Raw genomic sequence first — 24282 nt, forward strand, 5'->3', positions numbered from 1 at the left:
GAAAAAGAAAGTATTAGCATGAAGAGCAAAAACAAAAATGAAAATAGAGATGAAAGAGAAAGTCATGGACAAACAAATAGAAAAAAAAAGAAGAGAGGAAATTCTTCTTTTTTTATGGCTCACACCGCGTGAAGAGAGGAAATACGAAACGAGAAGCAAATAGAAAAAGGACAAAATAGGATAGAAAATGGAAATAGTAAATGAGAATATAGACAACAGAGAAAAAGAGGATACAGATGAAGAAATAGTATAATAGAAAAGGAGAGAAAATAGAACAAAGAGGAAATAGAAGAAAGAGTTAGCATGCCCATGAAAGTAGAGTCCACCTTTAAATATTTCTTCAACGCTTTAACCGACATCTAAAATTAACTTGTAGCGCCACTGACACGAACAAGGGCGTATTTTAGGGGGGGCGGGTTCAGAGGTCCGGACCCTCCCGAAAGGCTTACCAATTACTAGAATTTAATAATGAAAATGTACCTTTTTAGCATTTGTTGTAATCAATGGTTATTTCCGTTAAACGTATTGGAAGCTTAGTATTATATTAGGATAATATGGCCTTGAAGGACAATGTCAAGCCACATTTATGCAGACTACATACTAATGATAATATGTATAAAATATTAATCAAGAACTTTACTTTTCGATAACAGGATCTGACAGTTTTTTCTTCTTATGCAATAAGTATTCAAATTTTTTATCTCTTTCGCATTAATTCCCTTGCCATGACAGATGTTTTTATAAAAAAATTGGCGATCTTAAGTACATGTAAGCTAAATAACGAATACCTTCTTATATTCTTATTATTGTCAATATTCTTACGCAGTCATTTTACCTATTCATATAATAATAAATATAAATTAATTTACACGTATTAATATGTTAATTCGAACATTTATATTATTATTATTTCTGACACACTTGGTTCGAACCCCCCGTATTACATTTCTAGATACGTGCCTGGACAGTATTTTAAACATATTTACTTTAAACTTATTTTAAATTTATTTTTAACTAAAAATTATTTATCACACAAGATACTTTACCCATATATTTTCTTAAAAATTTCTTCTCCAGTTCCATCGCTGGAGACTCAACGAGCAAATTCAGGAGAAAAGCTAGAACCAGGCTGATTAAAACGTCATTCAAAGACATCTTCAACTGCAAACAGAAAGAGAAAAGGTGTTAATAAAAGTTGGACAATCTAGCCATTGCTCTACCAAGAAAAGAAAAACCACGTGACACTGTCGATCAAATTTTCAATCCTAAGAGAGAGCCTGGGTGATGCAATCAGCTGCTTGTTTTTAATCCTGTTCCTGCGTTGCCAAAATGTGCGACACATCGCCATAACTAGGGGTTTCCCAGGGCCTTGAAGACAACGCTAAAACCTGATGTTAATTCATTTCCATTCAGTTAGAACAAGAAAACATTGTTTATATTTTGCATTTGATGGCCTTTGTTTTACTTTCAGGTCATTTTTTCGGTATTTTTTTCCGTATTTGTTGCATTTTTTAAACATTTTTCAGGTTTTTTCCTCGCTTCTACCCAGTTTTAAATTCATTTCCTACCAGTACTTCCTTATTTAAATTTCTAACTGAAATATTTGGCAACGGTTTAAATAATTATTTGTGGTAAATGTATTATTCCTCCAGGAAACGTAAAATATTTGGGGTGTAGCCCACTTTCATTTTTATTGCTGATTTGATTTGCTTAATTTTACATGGCTTCTTGTGCCACTTTTGGCTAATTTGCGAAGATGGGGATGAGTGATGATATGATGAAATTGGTTAATTTGATGATTGGACACTCAGAAACATCCATGCTCAGGCAGCGATTCGAACCCGGGACCCTTGGCGTCGTAGCGCGATGTGTTAACCACTCCGCCACGGGGGGTGGCTAACCTACTTTGAGGTCCCCTTGCTGCCAACTATTATCGTTTTAATCTGATGTAACGTAAAATTAGTTATGATTAGAGCCCGGAAGTTTGGCAAAATGCCTCTTTTTATCTACTGCATATATCGATAAAATTTTTCCGGATATACGTTTCTTATGTTGTTTCGAATGTTTGGGAAGCCTTTTGATTTTGCCTCTTTTGCCTATTTGGAACCCCACTGCCTATTTTTAATTATAATGCCTTTTTTTGCCTTTTTCAATGAAATTTGACAATTTTTTTTTAAAAAAAATGTGTATTATACAAATTATTTTTCTCCCAAAAAACGTTGTTGGCATTTATTTTTCTTCCGTTTATTATGTGAATAATTTTCGCCTTATTTAAGTAATATTGAACTCACGCATGTTTCAACATTGCTGAGGAGAAAAGTGTGAGAAAAAAGTATTTCATGCTGAGTTAGGATATTGCCTTTCGGTTAACATTTCTTGTGCATGATTGACTGCTGAAGTGGAAAGGTTGATTTCCAACACAAAGAAGATATTTCTGAAATCTCCCTTTCGAACCCGAAAATTTCAGGAAGTTGCGATTGAGCTTAGTTTACCTCAGCAACAAGTCTTGACGAGATGGGGAACCTGGATATCAGCAGCTATATATTATGCTAACAACCTTGAAAAAATCAGTGAGATGATCGATGCTGTTCCAGAAAATGAAGCGGCTTCAATTCGTGAAGTGAAAAAAAACCCTGTGCTATTCAAATTTATTTTTGCACATTATGGTGCATTGCCAGAGACAATTACAATTATAGCATCCATTCGCTGAGTGACGCGCTAGGAAGAAGACGTCTCGCGCGCGAGCTCTGTCTTCGTCCGTTTAAATCAAGTTGGAACGAATGTTTCGTGTGTCCAAAAGTGCCGGGAGTTAGTGCGGTGTGTGTGGTGATTGTTTTGTTTTTGGTGTTGTGTGGAGATCTGGAAGCCAGCTCTCCAGGAAGCCGTAAGTATTGAGCTTTTATACACAATTTGCTTTATGAGAACTATCCTCCGAGTTTTCCCACGCGGTGACTTTTCGGAACAGTCAGCAAACCGTCGACACCACAATGAAAAATAAACTTTGAACTTATAATCGCAGACAATATATTTCAGTAAAATTACACACCTGTTTAGCGAAAAACAATTCCGAATGCCCCAAGAAGGGGAATCAAATCGGAAAACCCCCACACAGAATAAAACAAGAGAAAATGATCCTCCATCCTTCCAAATTGGCGGTCCGGTCTCAGATCGGTCTGGCCTCCACTCACAAACAACAGTAGTTAATAAAAGACTGCGCTCCCAGGAAACATTAGAGGACCCAAGAAAGAAGAGAAACCAGCAGATAGGGGGCGGCCCCCAGTCCAGCCCCCCACCCCCCGTAATTACAAGGGCAAAGGGAAGGGAATTGGATACAATGAACCCCATAATGGAAAATATTCCAGATACCGCGGATATACAGCTTGGACTCTTCATTAAACTGTCACTAGAGCTAAACCTGATGATAACCAAAGACAGGAACATCGCATCAGAGAATAAGACATCTATTCTGGAAATAGTTGCTAAAATGGCTCAGGTACACCAAGACACAGTGGCGGAGAACAAGTCTCTAAAAACAGCATGCGACATTCTGCAAAGCACTGCCAAAGCAGACTCCAAACCCTCCTACGCTCAAACGCTGGCCCAACCGGCGGTAACACAATCTGGGAAAACTGCACAAATACAGAAGACAGTGCAGAAACCCAAGCACACTGTCTTCATATCAGATGAGAATCGAACAAAAGATTCAAAAAAGGTGCAGGAGGTATTTACAAAGGCAATTAACCCCCCCAGGGATGGTATTAAAATAAAGCAAATGCGGACGACTAACAAAATGCTTATAGTGGAAACGGAGACCAGAGAAGAGGCAGAGAAGATAATAAATCATCGCGAACTTGCCAAACTCAAGATCAGGGCCGAATTTCCTAAAAAGAGAAATCCGCTTCTCATCGTCTACGATGTCCCTTCAAATAAATCCGAAACGGAGCTTTATGAGGAGATTTTCTTGTTGAATTTAGAGAATCATATATCATGGGAGGACTACATCAAAAAGTTTAATCTCAGATTTAAAACAGGACCACGCAACAGGGCAAATTGTCATTGCGTATTCGAAGCTACCCCTGACTTAAGAAAGATCCTACTAAAAACAGGCCAGGTTTTCATATCCTTCCAGTCATTGTCTATAAAAGACTACATTGCCGTGTCAAACTGCCATAAATGTGGAAATTTAGGACACGTAAGCAAAAACTGCAAGGACAACGAAATCTGCACTCACTGTGCTTGCGAGGGGCATACCAGAAATAAGTGCCCCAGGATCGAAGAACCAAAGAAGTGTATACCCTGCCTCAGAAGGAAAAAAGAATGTGACGGCAAAGACTGCCCCACATATAACATTCATTTACAAAGACTAATTGAAAGAACCGATTATGGACCATAAGACAAACTCCAAACAGTCATCCAGGGCCAAGAACAGGAAAACACCCTGCCGCGTTCGCCGCGATGCAGCAAGGGCGGCAGCATACAGAGAAAGAAAGATAAGAGAATGGAAACTAATCTTAGCTACTAAAGAAGAGAAACCGATTGACGATCTAATTATTAACCTGCTAAAATCGACAATACTTAACTCAGAGCATTGCAATACTCACTGCAATAACAATCCATTATCAAATTTTTACCTAACCAATAATCAATCCACCCCTCCAGCGAGACTACCTTACCAAATAATTAGTCGAAACATTCCCGGACTACCCATGAGCGTTTTCACAGCATTGCCTTGCATTTTCCCCACACTTAACCCCCCATATGGCTCCCCGGAGTCATCCTACTCGGAAATGCCACACAGTTATTCTCCACTTTCCTCATCCAGCCCGCCATCACCAGTTTGTGCCTCACCAGTCCATGAACCTAATACAAACAATCTTTTAACTCTGCTTATGACCCCACCCGATTCCCCATCGGAATCACCCGAGAGACCTCACACTATCTACTATTCTCCTAAACTCAAAAGGACTACTCCCTCCCCTCCCTCGCCAACAAACATCCTTGCGCAACTGCACCTGGAGCCCACCCCCTCAGAAGTTCCGCGAACAAACCTTGTAAACACAACCTCTGCTTCAGAAAAGAACCTCAACCCCAACGCTCCTGAGTTCCAACCTTCCAGTAAATACCCTAATTTTTGCAAACCGACACTCCTAAACCCACCTAAACCGGAAGTCACTTTCAATAACATAAACCCAGATACAATATATAAAGATTTCGAAACGTCTTTACGCCTCAGTCGGCTGGAACAGAAAGATAACCTGGCAACCGCACTGAGACTAATAATCAGATATAAACATAAGAACGGCAGAAACATTACTTTTCCATATCCGGAGGCTATAGACAAAATAACTCTAGCGTCGAATAACATACCAATTACGGAAAATGAACTCTTTGAACTCCTTGACAAGGTTTTCTCACGAAGGGAAGTGCCCTTCGAGCTGGAAGACATTTATGCTGACTTCGCAAGGGCGTACGGAAGAGTCGCGTTTATCCACCATAAAGAATGGCCGCAATGTTACCAGATCGTCAGGCATCCATGAACGGCCAAATAAGAGTCTTACAGGCCAACCTCAATGGTGCAAAACTAGCTACCCAGGAAATATTTGAATTCGCAAATATAAATAAAATTGATATTCTGTCCATTCAAGAACCGTATACTATTAATAGTAAAATACCATACGTACCGTCAGGAATAAAAGTATTACACGACAGCGAGAAACCACAAGCTGCTATAATTTTAATGAACAAGAACATCATTCCAACCAAAATCGCTCAATTTTCGAACTCGCACATTAATTGTGTACAACTCTCCCTAGAAAACTTTACGTTCATCCTTATAAATAGTTATTGTCAATTCAGCACTAACCTCGAAATTTTTCTTGACAAGATTGGGGAAGCATGCGATGCCTACAACATCCACAAATTACTGATAACTGCGGATGCAAACTCTTCCTCCCCTTGGTGGCACGGCGACACAACGGATCCTAACGGAGAGTTGATGGAAGATTTTATTGCGAGCCACAACCTCTTTGTCGAAAATGCTCCTGGAAATCCGCCAACGTACAGGGGAAGAGCGGGGGCGTCCAGCAACATAGACATCACTTTATCAAACAACAAACTCTCAGGAAAAGTGCGAGAGTGGAAGGTCTTCGACATGGAAACCACGAGTGACCATAACATAATCACCTTCTGTTTATTAACCGACATCAACGAACCCACAAGCAATGCCGAAAATACGTACGACTGGAGAAAAACTAATCATAGGCTTCTTATGCAAGCAATAAATCTTCCAGCGCAGGTGGACTTTACGAAGACCGTGCATGAATGGGCAAAATACGTGACAGAAGAACTAAAAAATGCAATAGATCAATCAACCCCGAAATTATCGTCCAGCGGGAGACAATCTGGTAAGCTCTGGCCCAAAAAACTTAAAAACCTAAAGCAAGTCATGAAGAAAGCGCGTAAGCTGTACCAGAGGACGCGAATACACGCTCTGAGGGTAATAAACTTAGATCTCTACAGGAGGGCCAAGAGCAGATACGAAGCCGAGCTGAAGAACTTTAAAACCAATAGCTGGAAACGCTTTGTCGAATCAAAATTAAAAAATGACAAATGGGGACTCCCCTATAGGGTTGCAATGGACAAGATAAAGATTGGAACTGGTTTTACAACTCTGCAGAAAGAGGACGGCACCTACATCAAGGACCTGCAAGACACAGCGGAATTGCTACTTAACACTCTACTTCCCGATGATAACGTAAATGAAGATAACGACACCCATAAATACATCAGAAGCAATTATAAAGAAAAAAACAACAACAGACCCCTCCTTCCCTTCAGCGTGGAGGAGGTCATAACTGTAATCACGGCCACAAGAAGCAAAAAATCGCCGGGTCCAGACAAAATTCCTGCCGAAATCATTAAAATGGCAACCCCGGCAATCGCCCCTTTCCTAACGTCTCTGTACAATCAATGTCTCATTGTGAAGGAATTTCCGAAAATTTGGAAGGAATCTGAACTTATTATTATTAAAAAAGACGGGAAAAAAGAGGAAACGCACCCCAAGTCGTACAGACCGATCTGTCTTATCAACATATTGGGAAAAATATTCGAAAAATTACTGACTAAAAGACTTTTGGAATTCACAGCTTTAACAAACAGCTCAGACATTCAATTCGGCTTCACGAAAGGCAGATCTACCGAAGACGCTATAAACAATCTATTAAACACGATTGGCTTGGTTGATGAGAAATATGCAGTGGCGGTGCTGGCGGATATATCGGGGGCCTTCGACAACCTCTGGTGGCCCCACCTCTTCCAAACTTTGCGGAACTTGGACTGTCCTGGGACACTGTACACTATCTTACTTGACTACCTCACCGACAGGAGAGTGTTTTTATCTCTTCCAGAAGGAAAAATCAACAAACTTATATCTAAAGGGTGCCCACAGGGATCGGTCCTCGGTCCACACTTGTGGAATGCTAATTTCCAACCATGTCTCCAAGTCATGAAGGGCCTACAGGTAGTACACAAGTGTATTGCGTATGCAGATGACTTATTGCTGGTGATAACTGGAAATTCCAGACGGGAGATTGAATCACGCACTTCTACTGCTCTTAATAGATTGACGCAATGGTGTAACAAAGCCAAATTGGATCTTTCTGCGAATAAAACCAACTATGTTTTACTAAAAGGAAAATTAAGTTTTAACAGAAACCCTACAATTAAAATAAATAATAATTCCATCAAAAGAGTGAAGGAAGTAAAATATCTCGGAGTCACTCTCTACGAGGGGCTGCTTTTCAAGAGGCACATCGAAACCATTACCTCTAAAGCAGAACTAATAATGAACAAGGTGGCCACGATAGCCTCCAACCAATTCCATCTGCCACCCTCAACCTGGAAAACGTACTTGGTCTCCATTTATGACTCGATAGTATCGTATGGTGCATCTGCGTGGGCATCGACATCCCTGGGGAAATCGACATACGTGCACAGACTCAGATCGTCGCAGAGAAAGGTTCTGCTCAGGCTAACCGGGGCGTTCAGAACAACATCTACCGAAGCCTTGCTCACAGTAACGGGCACCTTGCCGTTGGATTACATTATAAAGCTCCGGGCCCTTTCCTACTTTTTCAGGAAGGGCAACGAAAGAAAGATAACCGAGATGCTAGGAAACTTCTACCCAACATTCCGTGACATAAAGCATAGAGTGAGAGAGGATTGGCAGAGGGAATGGAGCTCTTCCGAGAAGGGTAGGAGACTCTACCAGTTCATGCCGAACACGAACGAGCCTTTGCTGCATAAAAACAAGGGGTTCTCAAGGGGCTTGATCCATTTTCTCACGGGCCACGGCCCATACGGCACCCATCTTTTAAAAACGGAGAGACGAGACAACGATCTCTGCAGGTCCTGCAGGACGGAAATCGACACCCCAGAGCACAAGGTATTTTTCTGCCAAGCTTCGGACGAAATTATCATCGCAGCGAGGCGGGAACTTCCCCACACGGACGTCTACAATCTGCTAAGGAGTCCACATTTTGATAAACTAAATGCTCTGGCAGACACGGTGTCCGATGCGGAGCTGAAGATATTCATGCGAGATAATCGCCGGCGACCTTTTGCCCCCCTGCCCCGCCCAGCCCCCGCCGAAACACCAAGAAGGAATCCGAGGAGAGGAATCCCTGCGCCCCCTCCCGAGCCCCTCCCCGAAGAGGAGTCGCCGGAGGGTGCGTCGGGGCGTCGCTGCTGCGATGTCGCCGCTGGACGAAGGAGGCGGCCGAGAGAAGAAGAATCCACCCACCCCGCACGCCTGGGGAGCGACACAGGAAGTACATGAGACGGATGGAACGGCGTTAGGAGGAACAAATGTAAATGAGTAAATGATCTCAGCTCGATCCCCAGGGAGGACCAAAAAATGCTAAAGAAACAAATTTAAAAAATTAATTAAAAAAAAAAACAAAAAAAAACAAGAAACTGACATCCCGGGAGCTTCCCTTCTGGAGATTTTTAATTTACTTAAGAAAGCTTATCTGATCAAATTAGATCAAATAAATGAATCACCGCTGGAAGCCAGTGGACTCCCTGGGAGTTGAGCTCGGGACTGAGATTAGAATTACAATTTAAGATTATAATTTAACAACATCTAATATGTTCATTGCGTTCAATTAACTTACACAAGTTGTACGCTTAGCATGGTTAAACATATTCTATTTTTCTTATGTAATATATTAATGTTTATATTTCTTGTACTTTAAACATATATAATTTTAACAGGTGAAGGTAATAAAGGGATATTTTTAGTTTCATAAACATTAATCACTCCCGTTACGTTGATTAAATAATTAAATAATAATGTAATAAAACAAAAAGTTATGACCCCTGGTAGTGAGACGGGCGTGATAGGATGCCATTTTATAATGTAGAGAAGCAACGACAATAAAGCATCGTTCTTCACACGAACATTGCTCCTTGTCCGTCGTGATCCCTTGTCCCCTCCCTGGAATGCAGACGCTGCACTCTTGCATGGACGTGTGCCAGATCAGCAGTTGTGCACGCGGCGGTAACGACCCTAAAGAATTCAAATACAAATGCAAATATCACACTCCAAAATTTTAATTTTATCTCTTCTTTCTAATTAATGAATAGCAATCAGTGTGGGCGCAGGATGCGGCCTTTCTTTGGGCTCCCTGCTCTGGTATGCCAGACTGGGGTTCTGGACTTGTGAGTTGGGTTCTGTGGGTTTGATGAGGAAAATCATCTTTTACATCAAACCGCTCTGGAATGCCGGAACGGAATCTTCTGCGACTCCAATATTATGCATGCTTGTCTCACTGCCAGGGAAACGTTATCGAGAATGTTATTGAGGATGTTCTTCATGATGTTGTTAAAATAATATTATTAATATTGTTATGTAATGTAATGTCATGTCATCTGTTCTGGATTCCAGAACAGAAATAATATCACACAAAGTATTGTATACATCAATTATATCATGTATATATTCCCTGTATAACATTACAATTTATTATTATTATACCTATTTTAAAATGCAAATAGTAATAAATAGAGGAAATAAAGTCGGGGGAACCGTCAAATTCGGAGCAACTGACGTCCTGGTATATTTTTAGGAACCAGGACAATAAGACCATACCCTCGAATGTAGGCGGGAGGAGCCGGGCTTACTTCGGGGGTTCCCCCCTTATTACATGTATTGAATAGCTGTATATTTGTGTATGATTGTTGTTTATAGTTGATAATTGTCTAAATTATATGATAATGCAAATTCAGTATGTAATGTAATAATGTAATAAAGGGAATTATTATTATAGCATCCATGAAAATGTTCGAGGAATCTATGCAGCAGATGATGGAAGTGCCAGGAGAAAAGGGGTCAGCTGTTGCGGAAAAGCGCAAACGGGTAGTGAGTGCAAATGAGAGGACCTGAAACAATTGAAAACAATATGTGATATTCTAAAAGGTGAAAATGCTGTTACCGAAATGAGTCCAGCTACATTAGCTTGTTTTATGTATGCTCCAATAACTTCTGTCGAAGTAGAAATATCATTTTCTATTATGAAAACATTCTCTCTGACAGACGACTATCAATGAATGTTGAGAACTTAAAAAAGCACCTTGTAGTTATGTGCAATGAAGACGGAGAAAATTGAAATGCTCTCCCCAATGTAGATGTTAACATTTGCCAGAAATTAGAGATAAAAGTAAGCGACTTCCAAATGTGCCTTTTTTCGGTTTATTTTCCCTTTTTTTCATTTTTAGTGCCTATTTTCCACATTATAAATGCCTTTTTGCCTGCCTATTTTAACGAAAATAAATGCCTAAACTTCCGGGCTCTAGTTATGATATAAAAGAATTATGATTTGATATACACGAAACACAATTGTTCAAATGCTGAGAGACTACTGTATCGTTCAAGGCCCCTCTGAAAGTGACTTACACAGAAAAACTTCGCGGTGTAATCTTGAAGTAAGAAAGAAAACTGCATATTAGCATTTAATTGCTTTTTCTCTCTTTGCTTCGGTAGTTTAAACGACAAGAGTAAATAAACAGGTTTTATCGAACTATTCAAGTACTCTCTTGTAATTCATGAAAAATGAAACTTTCATTTCAAGAGCGAAAATTATTTGTAGGTCATTTTAAGGAATACATGGAATGTGAGTTTATGTCGGTACAGCAGTGTTCAGTATGAGCCCTGTCAACAAGAATAACCCTTAGAAGCGTAAGACAGCGTGATCATTGGTCGCACGAAACATTTCCCTGGATTCTGTGCACCAGATTTCAGCGCCACATTTTCACCTAGTGACGAAAATCGGAACTATTTTATTCGTCGGCATTCGCTTACACATGGTCTCCATAGTATCTGTATCAAGTTTCAGCACATTCTTGAAAGAAGAGACAGGCAGCGCTCGTAGTGGCGTTAACGGGAAACTAAACACAATCATCATCGAAACTCTATGACTGTACACATGCAGTTACAGTAGAAAAACTGAAGAAAGCACTCTGACTTTTAGGCCGACTCACTGGCGCTTTTGTGATTTAATTTCGAGATCTGGCCTTTTACGCGGATGCAAATGTTACCAATGAAATGACTAGGGGTGTGTTTCAAAAGTCTTAACGAAACGAACGAATCGAACGAAAGTAACTGGCCTCGTGAACCTGGCGAAACCAGTTAATTTACAGACTTTTGGGACGCTCTAGACTAGGGACGGTCAAACGGATCCGGATCCGAAGAATCCGGATTCAAAAGTTCCGGATCTGGATCCAAATCCGATAGTTTCGTATCTCAATCAAATTATATTACCACACCTTAAAAGATATTATGATCTTCGATTACAAAGAAATTTTTCATTTGTTAGTCCTATAAGATTTTTTTTCAAGTGTTGTTCCTAAAATAATTTGCTACGCATCGGCTAACACAGTCGTGCACAAAAATAATCTTACTTGTTTAACATAAAATGTCAGAGGTGATTTTGTTAATTCCATTGAAACGAATATGTATTCATTCGAATGTATTGGAAATGGAAACACACATAAATGTGAGACATTCCATTCCAGGATGAAACCTTTGACACATTTAACAAGATAGAAATGTTATACAAAAATTACAATTGTTCTACAGTTACAGTTTTAAAAATTAAAATAAAACATTATAATATATGCAGTGTTATATAATTACATAGTGTAAGACTAACAAGGAAGGTTATCTAAGTGTCCCCCTCCGATTTCCATGAAACTTGGCAGGTGTATAAAGGAGCCCAAAGGAAGAAAAACGTGTTTCTTTGTTTCAGCTAAAAAACTGTTCTAGGGGGCAACCCCCTTTCAAATTACAAATCGCGCACTATGTATATATATAAAAGGTCATTTACAACGTTTGGGAGGTGATTCCTCACACGAAAACAAGCAAAAAGTGTGAGTTCCATTTTTACGACTGAGGCTTCGTTTCCGAGATAGGAGCCTCGCAAAAGGTGACAAAGTGAACGTCACACCTAACTGGGACGAATACTATCGCAGATAGAGAGACGGTTCCAAGGGAATCATCAAGGAATCGTATGTGCTCAGTCCGGAAGTCACTATGAAAAGTTCACTGCAAGCATGCGCAATGGAGTCCTCAAAGGAATTGGGGATTTCCAGCAAGAACAATGCATGGAAAGGGTATGTAACGCAGCAAGAAGGACCGTGACAATGAGAAATGTTTTAAAGACAACACATCCCGACCTTGACACGTTCTAGTAATTAGACGCGTCGTATTATTTTACTATTAATATTAACTTAATAATACTCAGCGGTGAACGATGAGACTCGGTGAAGTACACAGACTCCTCTCAGGTACAGGGATAGTGTTAGGCAAAGACAATATTCACAGCACAGAGAAATAAAACCACATTACTGCCGTATGTATAAACTGAAAAGTTTTATTCTTTATTTATTGCAATTATAATGCAACTATACTTGAGACGAAGGCGAGGATTTCGCTTTGTCGATGAATTGACTCAATTAAAACGCATAAATTCAATGCGTGGCTATCGGCAAGCCTATGATCACATAGACTTAGCTTGCGCCCCGAACTACCACACCAAGAGATATGCAATGATAATTGAGCCAATATTTGCTCTTTAGCCTTTTATTTCCAAATTAATCCTTAGGCTAACTTTATTATTTGACGTAGAATGGTTGCAGTATTGTGCATATCATCAATGCATGGCTATCGGCGTACCTATGATCACATAAGCCTAGCTTTCGCCCCGAACTACCATACCAAAATGTATGCACAACACCGAGGAGTTCTTTTTAAGTTTAAAAGCTTCGTCGATCCGTGGCGAAAAAGTGTGATGATTCTTACGCGACATCCTCGCTTTTATACTATTTTCGAGAACACAGATTAAAGTACAGATGAATCACTCACTATCTACAAAAGGATAGTATCAACAAAACTGACATCTATACATCTTTAGAAATACAAATTCGTATAGTGCACTCTTGCAAACAAAGATACATTAAATTACCCATAATGTAGCATAAAATACAATAAACGATAAACATGAGATATATATTACAAACAGGGTGCAATATTACATATAATAACAAAGAAATTTCGCTTTCTTTTACAAAAATAAATACATTAGTGACATATCTTCTACTGGTGACGTCACATAAAAATGTGGATCATATCAACCTCAAACATCAAAACATGAGCACGGAACACAAAATCCGAAAAGGTGAGCACGGTTGCATAACCCAGTTACACGCGAGGAATGAACGAATCATGTCATGTGGCATACGAGAGACACATTACTCCACCAGGACGAGGGAAAGAAAAACACAATATCAGATGATTGCGACAACGTGTATTTTTACACGCGACAACTACGTAATACCCCCCCCCACACACACACACAACAAACAACAACCTTTACAATGTCTTACGCACAGACAGTGCGTGTCACTGTACACCAACTGAAGATGTCACTTTCACCACAGAAAGGGGTGGGGAGCAATACCAAAAGTGTTCGCACGCGATCATTGTGACGTAAAAGAGACCAGTTTTGGAAGCGCTGCGCAGGCAAGTCTGGCTCTCATAGTCTACGTTTGACCTTCATGACTGCTGTTCCCGCGAGAGGAGCTCGAAGGGTTGGTTCTTTAAGGCAGTCGTCCCAGTCGTGTTGCAGGTGCTGGGATATGATCAGCAGTTCGCTCTAGGTTGTCATACGCATTGAAGAGTACTAGTATGTTGTATTGAATGAAGTTGACGTGGTGGAGTGGGCAAGTCAAGTATCGCAACAATTGGTCTGTTGTGTTCGTACGGTGATACGGCCAATTTGTGCAGTGTGCCAGTGTTAAACACGAACGATACTTTGCAGTTCCAGCTCCCTATTACACAGATGGCTGCGTATACGACCCAGCAGCTAGCAGACATGCATCTCGTGTATGGGGAGGCACGTGGTAATAGCCGTGAGGCAAGGCGTCTTTATGGAGAACGCTTTCCACATAGACGTTTACCGTCTCACACCTTCTTTCAGGTAGTGGACAGTCGAATGCGTAAAACGGGGTCAGTGTTACTGCCGTGGCAAGAAGTTCGAAGACCCCGAAGTGTACGCACACATCAGTTTGCAGAAGATGTGTTAACAGCGGTCGCAGAACATCCTGGCACCAGTACGCGCGTGCTCGCTCGGGCACGAAACACGTCTCATGTGAATGTTTGGCGAGTGTTGTCAGAGGAAGGAATGCTCCATTTTAAACTGTAGAAAGTACAAGAACTGTTACCTCGTGACTTTCGCCCTCGTATGGAGTTTTGCCAATGGTTGTTGCATCAGCTGGACACAAACCCTCACTTCGGGGAAAAGGTATTGTTTACAGATGAAGCCATTTTCACCAGGATGGATGTCTTCAATAGTAGAAACAGTCATGTCTGTGACTTTGACAATCCACATGCACTTTTTAATGCTCATCACCAACACAGGTTTTCAGTGAATGTGTGGTGCGGGATAGTACATGATCATTTAATTGGACCATACATTCTCCCTGTTCGCCTGAATGGTCGCATGTATCACGCATTTCTTAGTGAGGTTCTGCCTGAACTGTTGGAGACCGTACCTTTGGCACTGCGGCAAGAAATGTGACACAAACACGATGGGGCACCAGCTCATTTCGATCGTAATGTACGACATTTCCTGCATGACGTGTTTCGCAATAGGTTCATTGGTAGGGATGGGCCTGTGCCTTGGCCACCAAGGTCGCCAGATCTCAACCCTCGTATACGACACACCTGTCACATCAGCTGAGGACCTCGTTGCTCGCATCAACGTAGTAGATGCACCTGGCTTGTTTGCTCGTACTCGACAATCCTTCATTCGTTGCTGTCATCTGTGCGTAGAAGTGAACGGCAGACATTTTGAAAACCGTCTGTGATTATCGCCCTCGGCAAATCCCAGTGAGAACACTCTTGGTATTGCTCCCCACCCCCTTTGTGTGGTGAAAGTGACATCTTCAGTTGGTGTACAGTGACACGCACTGTCTGTGCGTAAGACATTGTAGAATTCGTTGTTTGTTGTGTGTGTGTGGGGGGGGGGTATTACGTAGTTGTCGCGTGTAAAAATACACTTTGTCGCAATCATCTGATATTGTGTTTTTCTTTCCCTCGTCCTGGTGGAGTAATGTGTCTCTCGTATGCCACATGACATGATTCGTTCATTCCTCGCGTGTAACTGGGGTATGCAACCGTGCTCAACTTTTAGGATTTTGTGTCCCGTGCTCATATTTTGATGTTTGAGGTCGGGATGTGTTGTCTTTAAAACATTTCTCATTGTCACGGTCCTTCTTGCTGCGTTACATACCCTTTCCATGCATTGTTCTTGCTGGAAATCCCCAATTCCTTTGAGGACTCCATTGCGCATGCTTGCAGTGAACTTTTCATAGTGACTTCCGGACTGAGCACATACGATTCCTTGATGATTCCCTTGGAACCGTCTCTCTATCTGTGATAGTATTCGTCCCAGTTAGGTGTGACGTTCACTTTGTCACCTTTTGCGAGGCTCCTATCTCGGAAACGAAGCTTCAGTCGTAAAAATGGAACTCCCACTTTTTGCTTGTTTTCGTGTGAGGAAGCACCTCCCAAGCGTTGTAAACGACCTTTAGAAACACCCTGTGTATATATATTAGCAGGTAACAATATGTTATAAACACATTGTTATTTTCCAAAGAAGCGCTCATGTGGGATGGCCAAACGGATCCGGATCCGAAAGTTCTGGATCCGAAAATTTTTTTGATCCGGATCCGCAGGCGCAGCGTATTGTTTATAGACATTTTCCACATGGCTTCCAGCGGAAGGCATGTCCTTCTCGCAGAAATAAACTCTGCTTCGAACATTGTTACTCATTTTAATCACGTTGTAGGAAAAGTAAAGGCACCCTCATCTTGTGCATGTTGCTTCATATCGCTTTCTGTTAAAAATATAATACATTTTCCGAACCAGTGCAGTTTGAAGCCATCATTCACTCGCGTTGTCTGCGAGTAGCAGACGATTCTCACCGAACAAACCAGCCTCCTGGCCGGTGCGTTTGGTGAATCTCGTTCTTTCACGAGTCGCACGGAATGCGACTTTTGGGACAGCATAGTGAACCTCACGAAACGCACGGAAGCACTTATGGGACAGCCAGTTACCATAACGCGTTAAACTCGTGCGACTTTCGGCCTGGTAACTTAATTGGTTCTAACCTACGTCATAACATCATGTGATAACATTTACACGTGATTTAGAAACACTTTATTTAGATTCTAAGGAAAACCCTAACTCATACACAAAATGAGCTGCCGAACTGTAGAACACCGAAAATTTGACCGAATTTCTATTTCCACGTTCAAACTTAATGTCCATCCTAACCTACCTACAAAATTCTTGTGAATACTTCAATACATGTAAAATATGAGCACTTTAATCCACAAGGCTGCATACTTTTCGGCATGGAAATCTTTGATGCCTGGTCCATCAATGCACACGAATGATTTTTCAATTGCTTATGTTACATAGCTTATAAATGGTACACTACATCCTTTCAATTTCATTTTCTTTGAGGGAGATAAAAACATCCCTGGCAGGATAAAAAAAAAAGTATTTGGACGGGGATAATTTTTTTCTGGGGGGAAATCCCCGGCATCCCTCCCTCGTTAATTCGCACAATGGAAGAAAGTGTCATACTTTAAAAAAAATAATAAAGTGAACTCACGCGAAGTTTATTTACTTACACTACGTGGTAATTTGAAAAGTTGTTAAGAGAAAAATCCACTTACCGCATTTAATATTCTGTAATCTGTAACTGTCTTCCGACTTCCAAACTCATGGAAGATCGGGATGAAGTGTATGATATAGATGCTGTACGTTAGTCGACTCAGCGGAATAATTTTTTTCCAGGTAAGGATTTTGTAGATGGTTGCTAAAGGATGGCAGAGAAAAGCAAATATGTAGCAACATAAAAAATCTTAACAAACATTTTGTCCATTGAGAATGTAAATGTTCTATCTTCAGATTGTAAACAAATCGAAATATTTGACTGTCGTCTATTCGGGATGCAATTGTTTCATTTATGCTATTCTCTGATGTCTACATACAACCAATAATGGTATACTTCATGTGTTTTTGGTTCGTCTACAAAATTTGGCAGCAGCCACGACAATAAACACTCCAACAGCTAGCGAAACCTTAAGACAATTTCCCTCAACCAACCACAACCATGTGGAGGTACTCAGTCGTTGGGATCCCACTTTAATCTGTAGGTTCAGTCCCGATTAGCCATACTGTGCATAAAGTGGACTTAAAAACACAAATTAAATCAATTCAATTCAACCAATTATCCTATCTGTGCATAAAAGTGGCCTTAAAACACAAACCAAACTTGCATTCTAACCTCAGTCACTTATGGTAGCTGCTTAGAAGTAACAGTTCTGCTGGCATGGTGGGCTTCGGTTGTTACTTTGCTTTCACAGACAAAAAAAATGAATAATAGTGGAATCAAAGTAGTTGATTGATTACATTTATTTATTTTACTGTGCTAACGAATGACGAAGTTACAATGAAATTGTTTGGTTTGATCTCCATTACAGAACAACTACCTAATCTCATATGGTAGACAGAACACTGGCACTCTCAAATCAAAGTCAGTGTTGCGCGAAATTGTCCCCCCCTTTCCCCCCTCCGAACGTCCATGATAACAACGTCTCTTTAAAAACCTCAAACCTGCAGCAATGATAAATATACAATTAGATTATTAAAATCTATGTAAGAATTAACATTGGTGGGGTTCAAATTTTGAAATAATTAAAGTTTAAAGATTACAGTGTACCTATGTATTAGTTATTTATGTAAAGAATTGTTGCAATATCTATGTATAATATTATATATTGCCAATCTTACCGATAAGTTCCATGTTTGGGAAAAACAAAGTATCATACATTTACAGTTATTTAGAAAGATTGTCAACACTGATAATATATTTAGTTCCATTTTCAAAATTATTGTTGGCTGCGACTGATTTTTCCTGAGTTCGGATCTGAAATTCCCACTCTAGAAAAAATACTCTATATTATCGCCTAAATAACCTAAGTTGTTTAAAATAAGAAGCAACACTTACGAAATTTGTAGACGTGCATTGTTAGTAACACGGCAACAATCGGAATTGACCAACAAAACCGATAAAAGGCGCTGTACGTTGCTTTGAGAAGTGCACTACAAGGTTCGTTTTCTTGGTAGAAAACGTAACCACTTAAAAGTAAAGTAAATATGGAAACAACTGCTGCAATGTCCATCCAAATCACAGACGTCTGAAAAAAACAGAGAATGTTAATATGAATAATTTATGGACTTAGGTCCAAATTTAAATTACTATTAAAGTTGTATGTTGCTTATATTTGTTGTATTTTAACCCTTAACAGGAAGTATGATTTTTTATTACATAATTGGAAGTATGTGTCTGACAGACACGGAACGCCGAAACTTTTGTTTCCTTGTCAAAGTATTACATAGATTTATTCTTATAATCTAATATAAAATTTATTTCAAAATACATACACAACGCAAGTGCTACGTAAGAAAAAATAACTATTATTGAGAAAAACTTTTCTTTTTTTATGAAAATGCAACTTTGTTGGTCTCCTTCCGTGTTTCTCTTGTTTCAGAGTCGTCAAATCAGAGGCAGAGTAACAAAATTTAGAAACGCTTCACTGACATAGCTGATCTAAATATGGGTCTACCCATAGAATCAGTAGAAAATAGGGAAACCATATCCTCATGTCCAGACTTACAAATTGATGTAAGCATAAAAAGAGCTAAAAGTGCCTTTATTTTACACTTATCAGTTGATCTGTAATTGTTCTTTTGATGCTCTTTGACTTTAATTCTTGTTTTCTCTAATTTTACATTTGTCCACAACAGAATATGATCAATAATGTCGTCATCAAAAATTAGAGACCAAATATCTTCCATTTGAGGATTTTCACCTAAATTTCTAACAATCTTTGTCAAGCCTGGAATTCCTCGTATTATATTTTGACGAGGAACACGTCTAGTCTTTGTTGGTTCTTTAGATTCCCAAGAATATCCTTTCTTACCTTGAAAGAAATCTGGAACGTCTTTCTCTTTATTTGTCCTGCAACTTACAGACGAAATACTAGCTTCGAAATTACGACAATCTTCATCATCAGTGGAAGAACCATATGTCACAGGAATGAACGTGGGGTCCACATCGGAATCATCATCAGAAAATACAACCTTAGTGACAATGAAGTTCGACCAGTCACAAATATAGGAGTGCGTTGTGAAAGAAGGAGAACACATGCATATGCTGAACATATTTTATTCAGCAGGCTACATGGAACAAAGGAAAACATAAATTTCTGCTGCAACGCAGCAATGTATGGTGTCCACACAAAATAAAACATTTTCGTCCATCTACACGTGACATTGAAGTTCGGACACTGTTAGAGGGGATCCTGTTTACCATGGTGTGACGCCGCCCCGTCGGCGAATAACTGTGGTAATGCGTCGGGGCATGCTGCGGACGAGTCGTTCAAGGTATTCCACATCGATGCGGTGCCATTCCTCCTGCAGGCAGGCGATAAGAGCAGCCACTGTCGTGGGTCCCCTCTGTTGCACACGTCGCTTAAGAACACGCCACACATTCTCAATGGGCGAGAGGTCGGGACTCGATGGTGGCCATGGCAGATTTCGCACGTGATGGCGAGTCAACCATTCTCTTGTCAGCCGCGCTGTATGAGGCCTGGCATTGTCGTGTTGAAAGATGAGACGCCGCCTATGGAACAGGTGCCATTGCACTGTGGGAAGATGCCGCTCCAGTATGCGTGTATAGGCGTGTGCATTCACAATGCTCTCACAGACGTGTAGTGGGCCAACCCCAGGTGCCGTCGTGCATCCCCATACCATCACTGACGCAGGTGTCTGTACCCGTCGTGCATAACATTTTGCTTCATTCTGTTCCTCCTTCCGACAAATGACTGTTTTCCGTATTTTCCCGTACACAACATTGAAAATGGATTCGTCCGTCCACAAAACCATGTTCCACTGCCGAAATGTCCATCCCCGGTACATTCGTGCCCACCGTAGTCGATTGCCTTTGTTCAACATGGAAAGGAAGGGTTTACGTTTCGCCTTGTACACTCGGTAACCGCATCGCTGTAGGTAACGGCGAATGGTTCTGGTTGACACTTCAATGTGAAAACGTTCTCGAGTCCACAGTCGTAATTCGGCCACAGAAACATGATTGTTGGTCTGGATATAGGGCCTAAATATCCGTAGGTCACGCACGCTCAGCAGGCGTTTTCGACCGGGGGCCTTACCTGGCTCTGTAGTACCCGTATTTTGGTGGTCTTTGATGATGCAGTGGACGGTTGACTTGGGTAAGTTCAGTTGGCGCCCTATTTCCCGTTCACTGAGTCCATCCCGTTGCAACTCCACCACTCTTCTCCTCACGGTGTGTTCAATAGGTTTTCCCCTGACCATGGTGATGATGCACTGCGGTTCCTCGGTGCACAGCAAGCGCGTATATTCGGCGGACTCCCTTATCGTGTCCGTGACGTCATGCTTCCGTCGAATGCGCCACTATCTGGAATTTCCCGTATGGGTCTGGTGCCTGGTCGAAGTTCAATGTCACGCGTATTGTTCCCCGTTTTCGTTCTTTACGTGACCTTGGGTGCAACATGCTGGGATCACGATTCTTGCCTGCTCACACGCCTCCTCTTACACACATGCGTCACTTGTGCGGGTCACCCATTCCACCGCCTATGCCTCTGTGCATTTAATCACGTATTCCTTTCTGGTCGAACTTCATTGTCACCAAGGTTGTAGATCTTCCATCTCCTCTTCTAGCTCGTCCTCTTCTTCCCACATTTTTGAAACCTTGGCGCAAAAATTGGGTTCACCCACTTTCGCTACATCGCTTAGTTTCCTTTTCCTAGATGTAGAAGGTCCTTCCTCCATTATAACTAAGTTCTAATCATCAACATCAATAATATTTGTGTGCAAGAAAACTGCACTACTGGAAGTATGTGTCCAAGGGACACGCAAAAAAACTTACGTTATTGGAAGTATGTGCCTCTCAGACATGGTAGGTTACAAAAAAGCTCTTATCAGCTAACACACAAGCGCGACCGACAACAATGAATCACACCACCAAACTAAGAAGAAAAAATTATGAAGGTATTGAGGAGCTCGCTTCACAGAAACATACAGGGTTGCCAGCACAACGAAAAAAAAACATGCGTGTGTCAGACACATACTTCCAGTAAAGGGTTAATATTGAAACAGTATTTTTTATAGTTTCGTTCATGTTTAAGGTAAAAAGTACTAAATTAAAGTGTCAACCATTTTCCACGACAGTCAATCCAGAATTTCACCGTACTAAGGACATTTCTGTGATACAATGATAACTTCTCTAACATATTGTTCCGCCATTCGTAATATTCCCTTCAAAGTATCCTAGAGTGGCAAAAACATTATTAACTGTTCATTCATACTTTATTGGTTTTAGCTGTTATACCAGCTCTTCACCAATTGTCCTGAAAATAAGTCATGCATGTAACATGATAGGTACTGTTACATCAAATTACAAATTTTGAATATGTGAGACAGGGAGAATGGGGAAATAAATGACGAAGGGAGAGAGAACGGAGAGAAATAAAAAAGTGGGAAAGAGAATCAAAGTGAGACAGAGAGGGAGAGAAATAGCGAAGTGAGGCAGAGAGGGATAGAAAGGGAAGAGAGACTAAGTGAGACAGAGAAAGGGGAAATAAATAACGAAGGGAGAGAGATAAAAGATATATAAAGAAGTGGGGAAAAAGAAACAAAGTGAGACAGAGACGGAGAGAGGTAAGAGAAATAACGAAGTGAGACAAAGAGGGATAGAAAGGGAAGAGAGACCAAGTGAGACAGAGAAAGAGAGAAAAAGGGAAACGAAATAACCAAGTGAGATAGAGAGGAGAGAGGGAGGAAAAATATTGAAATGAGACAGAGAGAGGGAATAGTGGTAAAGAAGCGAGGCAGAGATTGAGCGAAAAGGAAGTGAAAAACAGAAGATTGAAAGAGAGATTAAAGAAAAGAAATTAAGGCAGAAGATGGGAAGAGAAAACACACGCATGAAAATTATTGATACCAAATGACAAGATTAAAAAGTAAAAAGAAAATGAGAAAATTGAAAAATAGTTACAATCAAAAAAGAGTGAGAAAAAATATGTAGACAATTTGTCTGTATTCCCTTTGATTCTCTCTTGAATAAGTCATATACTGTGTATATTATTGCAGACACAAAATGTGTTTCTTACCTTGGAAATTTTAACTTTCTCCCAGTTTATAGACTGAGTAATGTAGCCACTTATAATTCCCATCAAAAATGGGCTACCTCTCGTGTGAGACTTTATGTACGTCCCTTGCGTTGTTGGATCGAATAATGGTTCTTTCAGGACGCTGCAAGGAGAACGTGTGGGTTCAGTAGATGATACAATACATCCCAAAGAATTTTAACTCAATAAACATGTATCTGAGAAGACGAACACAATGTGTTTGTATATCATTGTTTGGAAGTAACTAGTTACAAGTAACAGTTACTTTTTTTCAGCAAAGTAACGTTTCAACAGTTAATTTAGGACACTTAAATTACAAACTTGATTATTTGTGACGTAGGAGTTGTGAAGACTTAATTAAGCCTAATTAAGACTTTCGAACTAACCACAATCATAAATGAAATACATGTATAAGTCTACACATATTATTTTTAGTTAATAATCATCAGTTATACATACAATGTATTTGCTTGCAAGAAAATTTTCAGTAAGAAGTAATTGTAAAAGTAACTTAGTTACTTTTCAAACAAGTAACTGTAACTCAGTTACTTTTTGAGGCTAGTAAATGTAACTAGGTACTTTTTAAAACAAAATAACTATCCGAACACTTTTCTATAAACATGGAACAAACAAATGTCAATGTTAACCCTGAATCCGTGTCAGTGCACAGGATGAGTCTTTAAGTTTACGAACTAACTAGGTTAATAGTTTCGAAATAGTTAATAACCGAACAAACTCTCAAAACCATAGAGTGAGACCAGAAGTGGAATTTTGAACGTAAGAATCTCGCCAGGAGTTCGAGTCAGTATTTTCCAGCCTCTTTGGCTATTAGGTCATTTTTTAGTAATTTTCTTGCCGCTTTTGTTGCATTTCTCTTCATTTTTAAGGTTTATTTTCCTCCTCCTCCCCTATCGTTTCCTGATTTTAAAATGCATTTGCTAGCACGACTTACAAGTTTGAATTTCCTGGCTTGGTCTTTTTGGCAAATTTGCTATTCATCGAAAACACGTTCAATGTAAAAACACAATATTACTTTTAACTGAAATATTTCGCAATACATTAAATAATTATTTGTGGTACATTTATTTCCTGCAGCAAATTTAAAACAATTTTCTGTGGTTTTGAAGTAAAATTAGTCACAATATAAGAAAATTATAATCTGGTGCACGCTATACACAAGTGCTAACGACTCTCTTGTAATTTATGAAAAATCAAGCTTTCACTTTAAGAGCGAAAATTATTTTGAGGTCATATTTTGCCATTTTAAATTGTCTTCTAATAATTCTAAGGTCATTTTTTGAGACTTTTTAGGTTAACTTCCGAGCCCTAAGAATAAATCCCTGGAGCGCTCCACGCACAAGGACAAGTTGAATGGCGATTCGAAATGATTTCGAAATTCTTGATGTCTCCATAAACGGGTGCCTG

General features: G+C 40.2%; 1 protein-coding gene across 1 annotated transcript in view; it reads right to left on the reverse strand.

Annotated features, from left to right (window-relative positions):
* Positions 1-24282, reverse strand: part of LOC146005261 (nose resistant to fluoxetine protein 6-like) — a 44659-nt gene that overhangs the window by 641 nt on the left and 19736 nt on the right. The window contains exons 9-12 of the mRNA XM_083144360.1: positions 22840-22981; positions 18639-18828; positions 17302-17444; positions 1047-1161 (exon numbers count right to left, since the gene is read on the reverse strand). Of these exons, the coding sequence (XP_083000486.1) occupies positions 1047-1161; positions 17302-17444; positions 18639-18828; positions 22840-22981 (590 nt within the window). The remainder of the gene's footprint in view (positions 1-1046; positions 1162-17301; positions 17445-18638; positions 18829-22839; positions 22982-24282) is intronic.

The sequence above is a fragment of the Lepisma saccharinum genome, chromosome 23 (genome assembly GCF_977018435.1).
Source record: "Lepisma saccharinum chromosome 23, izLepSacc3.1, whole genome shotgun sequence".
Classification (NCBI taxonomy): Eukaryota; Metazoa; Arthropoda; class Insecta; order Zygentoma; family Lepismatidae; genus Lepisma; species Lepisma saccharinum.